The following is a 12,500-nucleotide window of genomic DNA, read 5'->3' on the forward strand; positions in this document are numbered from 1 at the left end:
ATAATGATAATGATGATGATAAGAGTAATAATCATAATAATAGTTATAACAATAACAACAACACAAATAATAATGATAGAGATAACGCATAATATTAGAATTCCTATTCTATTCAAAAAAGTCTCTATCAAACATATTGGAAATCGCTTTAGTTAGAGCAAAAACAGCCTTTTTTGTTTTTGTTTCAAGAACTTTTTTGAAATGGAACTGAAATTTCTTTGATATTTTGATATCATAGAAGTTAAATAATTCCCTTATTCCCTTTTCGGGTTTTACTTTTCACTATTTTATCCATTTTTAAGGAAGCCCAGTGTATGATCAGTTTCCATATAATGAGAATGATAACAATATTAGCATCAATGGTATATCCGAAGTCTAAAGAAAAATATTTAGAATAAAAACCTACCACAACTGAATGACTAGCAAATTCACTTAACAATAATAAACAAACATTAATCAGGATAAAGGAGGCACAATGTATATCTTAGTTTACAAATATAAATTAGAAAAAATACATGTTTAAAGTCAGTAGACAGAGATTATATATTTTGTTTGTTTATGTAAATGCGCATTTCTCATGTTTTCCCATTAAACATTATTCATACACATTCGTATTGGCATGGTAAAAAATAATGGCTGTATTTCGCCATGTTTCAGTCTTTTATTTCAGGATTAACAATCCCTTTTTACTGATTTAATCCATTCTATTATCTTTTCTCTTTCCTGAAATTCCTCGGTTTTGCCCTTTTTTCTGACTTTCTCGCCCATTACCCAGGGCCGGATTTAGAAAGGGGCAAAGAGGGTAATTCCATTGGGCACCCCCAATTCACAATATTTCTTACTTATTCTGACCACCAACAGTTTATAGCTCTATAGCCAATTTTACAAATTGAAAATTGTAGTCAAAGCTATTCTAACAATTTTTAAAACTGACAAAAATAAGATCAGGCGCCATCTTCGGAACTAAAGATCTTTTTCCCGTTCATAATTGTTTTATTTGCCATGTAATCTGATTCATATGCAGAAGGACACCGAACTTTAAGTGCCCCAGAACACCCAAGGTCTGAATCCGATCCATCAGGCATTATGGATTTCTCTTTACATTTATAAGCCAGTAAACACAGCTGACCTCCGCCTGCTTTTGCTAATTGTTTGCCTCCATGATATATATATATATATATATATATATATATATATATATATATATATATATATATATATATATATATATATATATATATATATATATATATATATTATATATATATATATAATATATATATATATATAATATATATATATATATATATATATATATTATATATATATATATTATATATATATATATTATATATATATATATTATATATATATATATTATATATATATATATATTATATATATATATATTATATATATATATATTATATATATATATATATTATATATATATATATTATATATATATATATATATTATATATATATATATTATATATATATATATTATATATATATATATATATATTATATATATATATATTATATATATATATATTATATATATATATATTATATATATATATATTATATATATATATATTATATATATATATATTATATATATATATATATATTATATATATATATATTATATATATATATATTATATATATATATATTATATATATATATATTATATATATATATATATTATATATATATATATTATATATATATATATTATATATATATATATATATATATTATATATATATATATATTATATATATATATATATATATATTATATATATATATATTATATATATATATATATTATATATATATATATAATATATATATATATATTATATATATATATATTATATATATATATATATATTATATATATATATATTATATATATATATATTATATATATATATATATATTATATATATATATATATATATAATATATATATATATATTATATATATATATATTATATATATATATATTATATATATATATATATTATATATATATATATTATATATATATATATATATTATATATATATATATTATATATATATATATAATATATATATATATATATAATATATATATATATATTATATATATATATATATTATATATATATATATTATATATATATATATTATATATATATATATATTATATATATATATATATTATATATATATATATTATATATATATATATTATATATATATATATATTATATATATATATATATTATATATATATATATAATATATATATATATATTATATATATATATATTATATATATATATATTATATATATATATATATTATATATATATATATTATATATATATATATATTATATATATATATATATATTATATATATATATATATTATATATATATATATAATATATATATATATATATATATATATATATATATATATATAGTATTTAGTAATCTGCTCGTAAAATTACACATGCAATTCTTTGGAAATCCTATCTGATATGCCTTCATCTTGACATTTTCTTTTGAAAATAATATCAAAATGTTGAAAGGTGGGATTTAAAAGAAAATTGTTCATATGAAATTCTGAAACATGTAGGAAATTCTAAACAAGTAGATTTCCTTTTTTGAAATATTTCGAGTTCGGAAGATTAATGTAAAGGAATAAGTGAAGGATACAGCTACATTTTTTATCAATACTAATAAATTCGACCACCGAAATGAAAAAAAAAAAAAAAAAAAAAAAAAAAAAAAAAAACAAACTAAAAACAGTTAATTTTGTTATCTTTGGAATCAGAAAATATGCTACATCTGTTTAACCCATTGCCGATAGGGCGCCTAACGACCTAACTGGTTGTCCAGGTAGGCGGTCTATGACACTAGCGGCACCGGCCAAAAATTAGAGGGACGCAGAAAGGGTTTTCTCCGCCCTCCGGGTATCACAGAATAGCCCAAACAATATTTTTCCGTATGTCCATCATAAAATGTGAGTTTAGGGTGACTTTGGAACCCTGTAGCTCTGGAGCTATTACCGTTACAGCCATAATACTGCATGACTGTGTGTGCACTTCAACTGTGAGCATATCCCCATGTCATGTCATGTATGCATTGACACCCGTCTCTTAGGCCTAATCGGTGCTGACATGTATGTCATGACACCCATATGCAATAGGTTAAGGTGGCCCAGCAATTCTGTTTCAAAGTTAAAAGTCTTGAAATACCTTAATGTAGACATTGAGTCTAGGAAGTGAAAGGCCTACCAAGGAGCACACTCAGCCTTTAGAAAGCTATGTTAGAAATACTGTTGCTGCACATTATACTACAATTCAGTAATGTTGAGATGGCAATTTTGTAATAATACGAAACTGTGAAATCAGTATTTGGCTCATCTGTGTCAAAAAGATTCTTTACTGCAACTAAGGAATCATGTAATTTTTTTTTTTTGCCAGACACTCATTATATAGAAATAGTTTAAAGTATAGACAATATAGTACTTGAATACTAGAATTATTATGATATATGACTAACAATTCAAAGAGGTTTTTATTCTGTGCAATTTTCTGTGCAACTTGCAATTAACTACGGTATTTCTATGTAGAATGTCAAATTTTTCACTACTTTTTGAACACCATCCACCTAAAACTCTAGTAAACAACTGTATGTTTGTTTTAGCCATTGCTATTTATTTGTAAACATTTATGACATATATCTTTTAACCAATGAAAACCCTTTACTCCCTATAACCAAGAATCAGTGAGAAAATACATTCAGTCTGGTCTTTGCATGCTCCATGTTTATATAAGTGTGCAGTTCTTTAGAAAACTTGAATTTAGCGAGGATAAAGATATTGAACACTTTTAGAAACATGGCATATTATAAATAAGTAGAAGTGAAAAATGCAAAAAGAAGTGTTTTTTTTTTTTTTTTCTCTCTTTTTTTTGAGAAGACCAAAAGAGATTTGTGTGTGACTAGTGAGCTAAAAACAAAAAATGTCAGAAAGTGTATGCAGTATAAGCAAGGTAGTGAGGATCCAATGACCATGATTTGCTGGCTAGGGACAGGTAAGATAGGGTAGGTTGAATATGAAATGGAAGGTCCAGGGGACAGACCCCACATGCTAGGGGATCAGCTGGGGTTACATAGATTGAATGCAATGCCTTTATGTTGCTCTCATTTGTTTCTTTGAGACATCAATTCCTTCATGCAATAAATAAGGTGTGTACTCCTGTGGGCTTCAAATCAGGTTGTTTAAACCTCATAAGTTTTTACATCTGTACATGGTTATTATTATTATTATTATTATTATTATTATTATTATTTTACTTTTATTTTTATTTTAATTGCTTTTCAGGGTCATTATAAGATATATACCCACTGTAACTCCCCTCCCCCCTTCAACCACCTGGTTCCCCACTTCTCCCCCAAGATTGTTGGGGTGGAGGGAAAATAAAGGGTGACTTGCACAACTATTAATGCAAATATATCTCTTTAAGAACATTAAGATACATTGGAAAAAACAAACATTTCTCAGAAAAGTTGGGTGCCACTGCTAGACTTAACTACTGACTAATGATATATTTAGATGTATACCTTTCAAGAGAACTCTTAACCCATTTGCAGCGGATGGCATGATTTGCTGCCAAAGCAGAGTCGGTCATAGACGCGGATGGCACCGTGACAGACAATGTAAACCCGTCATCCTACTGCCTAAATATTTTATTAAAACCGCGACCAATGGGTTAAAAACCATACTCATTTTCTGTCATCTTCTCTTTCCAGATAAACAATGAGTAGTGGATTCATCAGTGAAAAGGATGCCGAGGAACATCGCCGTATTCGTCAAGAGAACTGGGAACAAACCCGGGGAGAAGATGACCCTCTAGAACCACCTGAAGCCCCAGTAGATCACCGATCGCTCTATGACCGCCTTCAGGAACAACGGCAGAAGAAGCAGGACGAATACGATGAGGCTCACAAGTTTGTGTCTAGTTAGATTAGAATTTTTTTATTTTAACTCTTGAAGTGTTTGGGAAAGTCATTTCCAGGACTTGATTTTTCTTCTTTTCTTTTTTCTTGTTATATAGCATACTGGAGTTGATTCACTTAAATAGATATTCAGTAAGTTGAAAGAAAAGAATTTATATTTTTTATGATATGATATAATCTATAGAATTGTGGCTGTATGATAGGTCTTTTCAAACAAAACATAATTCTATTTCTCCTCCATGTGCAGGAAATTAAAATTTATCATGAAGTTGTTGTATTGAATGAAAAATTGATTTGATTTGATTTTTTTTTTACTCAACATACAATAGGTTTACTTAACTTTACAAAGATTTTGAAATATAACCCTAAACTAGTGAAGTAAGCAAATTTAAAATCAGACAACTGTGTTTAGGAATTTCCATTCATTAATCTTCACATTTTTTTATTTTTTTATATGAAGGTTTAAAGATTTGAAATGTGACTTTGCAGATTTAAGAATATGGTCAGAGGATTAGAAGATGATGAAGTGGACTTTTTGGAACTTGTTGATCGAAGCAAATTACAAGAGGAGAAGAGAGTTCGCACTGAAGAAAACTCCGCGATGGAAGAATACAGGTGATGATGTGTTTTTGTAACACGGTTAATGTAAGCAATTCTAACTGTATGCACCACACTCTTTATGGTAGATTGTTGTGGTTGGAATGTACTGGAAAATAGACTTGACATGATAGGGCTACCACTATATAATGATATGACCACACCACCAGTGTAATAGATGTTAGGAATCACTACCAGTATAGCACATAATGCTATAACCTTGTCATCAATATACTAATCAGTATATGGATCAAGCAACGAAGTGTATGATTTTTTTAATTTTTACTTTTTCAGTGATAAACAGATATAAATTCTGCTTCAGATCTAAGATGCCATTAATGTTGGAGATTTCTTTCTCCTTTTTTTGTCTTTTTATATTGTACCAATTCCATGTTATCATTGTGTCCAATTTTATGAAATAGTTTAGATTTTGAGCCCAAGGTTTTAACATTCTCCCATTTTGACATACAGGAAAAAAGTATCAGAAATGCAGAAACACGCTGCCGAGGAAGAGATTAGAGCAGAAATGAAGGCTGCAGAAGGACGTAAAAATGCTGGGGGATCCAATAAGAAGACGTCACACCTTTCTCTCCTAGCTGGAGCAATAAAGAGGAAACCCAGTGATGACGGGAAAAATACAGAGGAGCCATCAGATTCCAAAAAGATGAAAATAGGTGAGCACAGGTCCTGAGGATGGAAGACTTTATGTCTTGATAATCATATATATATGTATGTATGTATGTATATAATGTATGAGCTTGTGTACATGACAGTTTTGATATTAACTGAGTTCTTCATGTGTCATTAGCAGCATCTCCCAAGGATGATGCTGCTCCCAGTGAGACCCGAGCTGTCAAACCACCTGGGATTCAGTGTGTTGCCGTTCTGCCAGGGTTAGGAGTCTACACAGATTCAAGTGACTCGGACAACAACATCGACTCAGATAGCGACGAAGACGAGGCTGCAAGCGAACTACCTCAACAGCCGAGGGACATCACCGGCCGCATTGTGAAACCAGCCTCACAGTGCAATGGACAGTCAAGTTGTTGATAGTTAACCTGGGACGAGAGAGAGAGAGAGACTGAAGTGTATATCGAGTGAACTTCGTGAACTCGGACTTTCAATTGTTGTAGAATGTCTTGTGATGAATTACTGTTTAATTTGTGTGAATCTTCATTAATGAATGTAGCTGTTTTATTTTTTTGCTTGGGTTGACTGTGAGGATCTTTGCATTCTATTCTTCAGGATAATTTTATCTATTTGTGAAAATGAGATATGATAATTAAACTCAGACCACAGTGGTTGCCTTTCTCATTCTTCATAAACAAACCTTTCTTAATACCTGGTTTATGTGCATGACTTAAGTGTGTCTTATTTGAAAATTGGGCTTGCAAAAAGGAATCATTCTGAGATTGATACTTCTCAGCAGTGAACAGAGGTGAGTAAATATATATTTGACTTAGACACACGAATAACTGATGTTGGATCTTTTTTACCCATTGTTACTCTCCACTTCTAGATCGGTGTCCCATTAATTGTCATTCCCAGGATAATGGATTCCAACTACTATCCTTGGAAGTGTTTTTTTAATGAATTATTGAAAAAGATATCAATGAGAATAAGTGATGCTTTAAAGAATAGTTCATCCTCAGTCATACACGAAAGAGCAAGAATGATGGAAATAGTCAAAGATACTTCTACAATTGAACATTTTTGTGAACTTACAGCATATTTACAAAGAAAAGCATACATAAATAAGTAATTTATTTAAGTGTTCCAATGAACGCAGTGGAACAAACAAAATGGATAAAGAAAATATTAATTTACCTGGTAATTTTACTAATGTGTAATAGTGTGCACATGCACACAAATTTTCCACTAGAATTTAATTGATAGCTTTCAGTAAACCAATAGAGTTCAACCTTTTCACAACCACTGGCATTTGGGAATAGTGTGATCAACTGCATAACACAAAATTGACAAGCAACAATTATTTCCTCAGCTAATATTTTCAGCATCATTGATTATATCTTATTGAATTATCCTTTCCAAACTTTATTTGTTCAAGTTTTCAGGAACTTTCAATACTTATGTTAGGCTTGACTTCTATGACTACATTATTTTCAAGAAAAAAATCACAGCCTCTGTTTTAATATCTCTAGAAACTGACATAAAACCTGTAATCTCTGTCATTCAGACTACATAATATCTATGCATAGTGGTGTACAATGTTGTTGCCTTTATTTCACTTCCCCCTGCAAATGCATCCTATTAAGATTGCAAATGATACCAGTACCATGTAACTGTTGTCAGTACCATACTGTTATTTGCGCAACATTAGAAAAATAATAAATTTTAAACAGGCAGCTAATAATAAAATAAAAATGCATTTATGCCAAAAAAAAAATTAATAATAATAATAATAATAATAACCATGACTATTGGCATTGGAGAAAAGAGTGTGATTATATTTTTCATATGATGTTACAGTGGTATTATATATGAAGGTACCATCCTCTTACCTCTTGTACCAAAAATAGTGAGATATAATGAGTGGGAACCCTTTCTCTCCTATCACGGAATGTGGCTGCTTGATAAAACATTCAGTGATATATGATAATTGCAGATAATTGCATAATTCATTGTAAAATAAGGAAAATACTTTGAAGAGAGTTTAGATTGTGGATAATTTCCAGTACCATAAATAAATGACCTTGTGAATAAATGATTAAATATTAGTACAATTTGCATGTACACTCGCTCTCTCTTTTTCTTTGTGTGAGCATATGTGAATCTAAATAATTTCTCTTTTTCTTTCTTTTTAGTTACAATTATCTGAAACAAAGACTAACAAGCACTATGCCCTAAAATGGGTAAATCATCCTTCATTTAGCTCTGTCACAGGAAATAATTATGCACCTATCGTTCAAAAAAAAAAAAAAAAAATTATGAACCTTTTGAGTTTGGAGGGTAAGGATTATCTGTTTATCCATCTTTCTGAAATATTGCACAGATATCCCTTCCATAGCCATTAATTTAGGTTTGTGTGAAAAAAATATGAGCATTGTGAAATTTTTTACAATCTTGAGCTTTTTTTGTCTTTGAGTTACAGATTCAAGCTCAAATCAGCCAGGAATATCTATAAAAAAAAGAAAAGAAAAAAAAAAAATATTGAATGGCTGACAATGATAATTTTCCTATTTTATTCTTCATACACAATCAGCATGTAGAACAAACAAAACAAATATTCATTCTTTATTAAATAAATAAACATTCAAATATCAGTTATTACAATGGCAGTGTCCTCTTACACCTGAGAGAATAGTTAAGTGATAGTGTCCCCTAATAAGACAACCAGGTTCAAACTCGCTCAGAACATTTCTTATAAATGCAGAAACTTATACACAGAACCAGCAGCATAAACACAATGTGCCTAGGCATAAATGGTGTTGATTACTCTCTTGATTTCCAATGAGAAAATGAACTAGATATAGCACCTGAAAGCATTGTTCTGTAAGTTCAAATTCATGGGGCTCAAAATGCCTGCATTGCACGACTATATTTCTGCAGCATTTGACAGTAAACTTTTTCGAAACTATAACAAATGGGCCGTTGTCCCTAAAGGTGAGTTATTGATGTCGTAAATAGAAATAGAATACGTGGACATTGTATTTACTTGAATATAAGGTAGTTTAGTGTAAGCTTTGTTTTTCTTATATTACATATGAAAAGACTTATCATTTTTCATAGTTCACCACAAATGTGAGTACCATTCTGCATCACAAAAGACAATTATGATCTTGTTCCACAATTAACATGGGGTATAGAAGGAAATCTGTTAAAGCATTAAATGCAGTTTATTATCTCACAACCTCAAATCAGTTTTGTAAACACTTATTCCAGTGTAATCATAAAGTGAACTTGCTGTCTGTGGGATGTTCTTGTACATATTCATTGATAATATTACACTTCACAAATTCAGCACTTGAGAAATTGTAAAAGGATAACATTATATAATGTTAGGGAAATGCATTACAAAATTTACAAAATGTAAACAAACTAATAAAACTAAATAAATATTAGGGAAAAGTGAATTCTTATCTCTTAACTTCATTATTCCCAGTATTAATGGTAGAACTCTGATTCATTATTAAATAAAACAACAATCTCTATATTTAGCTTTGTATTCAATTCTTTAGTTTTAACACCTGGAACCTGATTGACAGTTATAGGGACTGGTTGTAAAGAAGAAAGTGGTGACATAAAAAGTTCTCTATATTACTCTAATTTGCTCTCTCCACAATGTGCTACCCTTACTGTTAATATTTCTTTTCAATAAGAGGTTTCTTTTTTCTAAGCCTTATCTTCAAGTAAATGCAGTCAAGTCTACAGTGAACTGAATAATGACATAGGAACACAACTGTATGGCACTAATCGACTCGTATCATATAAAACTTAGGCCCGCACACTACAACACAGCTCAGACCTTAAGGGAGATACCGACTAGTAGTGGTAATTACACATATATGCAATGATTGATTTGTGCTGAACTTCATAACATAAAAGAGAAATGCAAGTTTATGGATTTACATCACCTGTAAACATATCACGTGAGATCAGATGAAGTTCAGGCTGCTATCTGCTGAAATCCTTGAATAATAGTTAATGCACTCACTGGGAATGTGTGGACACTATAATATAGTGTGCCTTAACTGGTAGTACAATTATATTTTGAATTTGGCAAAGTCAAACACTTCATTATGATAATAAGTGGTTTGAGGCTGACTATTGACAATGTAATAGTACAATAAAGCAAGTTATTGGTAACTAACAAGCCTGGAACATTTGCACATAAGACTAGGGTGATGCCAAACTCATTTAAATGCTAACTTGTCCACAGCAAAATTATGCATTGGTACTTGGTAAAAAAAAAAGTATATAAGGCACCAAATTAGATTTAAGAAAGAAATTAAGTCAAGAATCTATGATACAGGATCATAAAATGATGATACTATACAAAAAAGGTGAATGAGCCTCAATGAATTACATAAGCTTTTTTGTATATAGCTAATTTCATAGAGTTATACAAAAATGTAACACTTCACATCTCGGTGGTAACTTTTCTCATTATTTAATGAAATTAGCATCAACTTGCAGTGGGTTCTGGATGCTTTATCTGAAAACCATTCATATTTACAATAATAAACATTTCTTTTTTTCTTACTAAAATTTGGAGTCTGACAAATAGTGGATATTCAAACACCATCTTAATTCCCACTGTCATAGTATATTTCCTTCAGGTTTTCATGCTGTCACAGCTGTTCAGTGTCTTGTCACAACATAAGTCTCTATCTCAGTATTGGTTAAGTCTTGACACTTGTTAACAGCATATCAAACAAGATCCTTTAGAAAACTTTTGATTTTTTCTTTTTCCCAAGATGTTATCTTCACTTTACACTTCAGTTCCTTCATCTTCCAAATTATTTCTTACTGTTATTGCTAATGTTTTGACCTTGACTGTCTGTAAGTTGCTCTCACTGTTCAGGGTCATGTGAGGTGGCAGTGTCTTTGGTCTTTCTTGAATCTTTCCTTCTCCCTTCCTTCTAAATTGCTCTCTCTCGTTCTTCAGACTTCGCACAACAATTACTTTATCTTTTTCTGACTTTCGAAAATGTCTCTTCACCAGGAGCAACCCAGCAATAATTATACCCAGAAGGACAACTAGAACAACAATGACATACAACACATTGAGGAAAATGGAACGGTCGTCCGGTTTTGAACCCGTGTCCAACTGGAATCCTCGCATATTTGTTCCATTACGTGTATGGAGGGACCTGAGAAAGGCAGGTGTTGGTAGTTCTTCATCTTCCTCTTTTGCATAGTCTTCTGATGGGTTGGAGAGAGTCCTTTTGACAAGTGTCCGTGTCAAGTCATCCTCTTTTGACTGGACCTGAGACAAAACTGTGTGCAACGGTGCATCTCTTCGGCTTCGACTACTGCTTGGGCCAATGGTATACAAGACCTATAGAAGAATAAAGGTTACTATAAAAAAGAAGAAATAAAAAACACAGGAATTTAAACATAAATATTAATTTAAGAACTATTACAACTTTTTCTCTTTATAATGGAGAGGGGAGTGAAATAGTAACTTGTCCTGTTTTATGAAATTGCAGTGCAATTACACAATCATTCTGATAAGCAAAAAACTTACCTGAAGATACCACTGATAACCTGAATTAACCTCATACAGAGCATCAGTTTTTAGCAAGAAACCATCAACACCCGAGAATTGATGTAATGCCTCATACTCTGGAAGGTGCTCAGCAAAGTTAGCTTCGATCTTCGGAATACTTAGGTTACCATCTTCTACATATGGATGTTCTCGGTCCTGGAAAAGTCATGGGCATCATATTATCAAATATGGACAGTTATGTTCTCTTTCTGAATTTTATAAAGAAAATTTAATTGTACAGTTATATATAGGTTATGTGACAGCCAAGAGTCAGTAACATACATTTTTGCATCTTGGTCACATTACACAGATCTAAGTCAGCAAAGATATTTTCTAATACTTTTCTGCAGTGGTATTACAAATAATTTCCCTCTCTCTCTTTCCTGTTATAATCAAAACAAAAATTCCTAATGTTCTTTTTATGCCAAAGGTAGATATTAGACCATAATGTGTCGACATTTATTCTCCTAATAAAAAATCTGTTAGGAAAAATTCTAAACCCAAAATAGCAAGGGCTATTGCCTTGCCTGTTTATTTTGCAACAAAACTTGGTCACTTACAAGGATGAGGAACCTGTGACGCAACTTGCTTGAGGGCTGAATACATCCATACTGTGGCCCTTCCTGGTACAGCTCACCAGT

At 30.3% G+C, this 12,500-nt stretch overlaps 2 protein-coding genes across 7 annotated transcripts in view; one reads left to right on the forward strand and one right to left on the reverse strand.

Moving 5' to 3' along the window:
- The first annotated feature begins 3,138 nt into the window (after positions 1 to 3,138).
- Positions 3,139 to 6,928, forward strand: LOC122259344 (PSME3-interacting protein). Of its 2 annotated transcripts, none has more exons than XM_086551693.1 (4): positions 3,139 to 5,021; positions 5,520 to 5,645; positions 6,099 to 6,301; positions 6,436 to 6,928. In XM_086551693.1, the coding sequence occupies exons 1-4, from the start codon at positions 4,831 to 4,833 to the stop codon at positions 6,675 to 6,677; spliced, it is 762 nt and encodes a 253-aa protein (XP_086407819.1). In that variant the 5' UTR covers positions 3,139 to 4,830; the 3' UTR covers positions 6,678 to 6,928. The 2 variants fall into 2 exon arrangements, with proteins under 2 accessions (XP_086407819.1, XP_086407820.1); XM_086551694.1 differs by having other exon boundaries at positions 6,439 to 6,928.
- Positions 6,929 to 8,870: 1,942 nt separating this feature from the next.
- LOC122259343 (extracellular matrix organizing protein FRAS1) overlaps positions 8,871 to 12,500 on the reverse strand; it is a 194,887-nt gene continuing 191,257 nt past the window's right edge. For all 5 annotated transcript variants that reach the window (XM_086551689.1, XM_086551687.1, XM_086551688.1 and 2 more), the window contains exons 45-47: positions 12,420 to 12,500; positions 11,839 to 12,015; positions 8,871 to 11,649 (exon numbers count right to left, since the gene is read on the reverse strand). The exon at positions 12,420 to 12,500 is cut by the window's right edge and continues 22 nt beyond it. In XM_086551689.1, coding sequence (XP_086407815.1) covers positions 11,080 to 11,649; positions 11,839 to 12,015; positions 12,420 to 12,500 — 828 coding nt within the window. In that variant the 3' untranslated portion in view covers positions 8,871 to 11,079. The remainder of the gene's footprint in view (positions 11,650 to 11,838; positions 12,016 to 12,419) is intronic.

Source organism: Penaeus japonicus, unplaced genomic scaffold (assembly GCF_977035675.1).
Source record: "Penaeus japonicus unplaced genomic scaffold, GWHDUDI00000001_assembly GWHDUDI00000025, whole genome shotgun sequence".
NCBI lineage: Eukaryota > Metazoa > Arthropoda > Malacostraca > Decapoda > Penaeidae > Penaeus > Penaeus japonicus.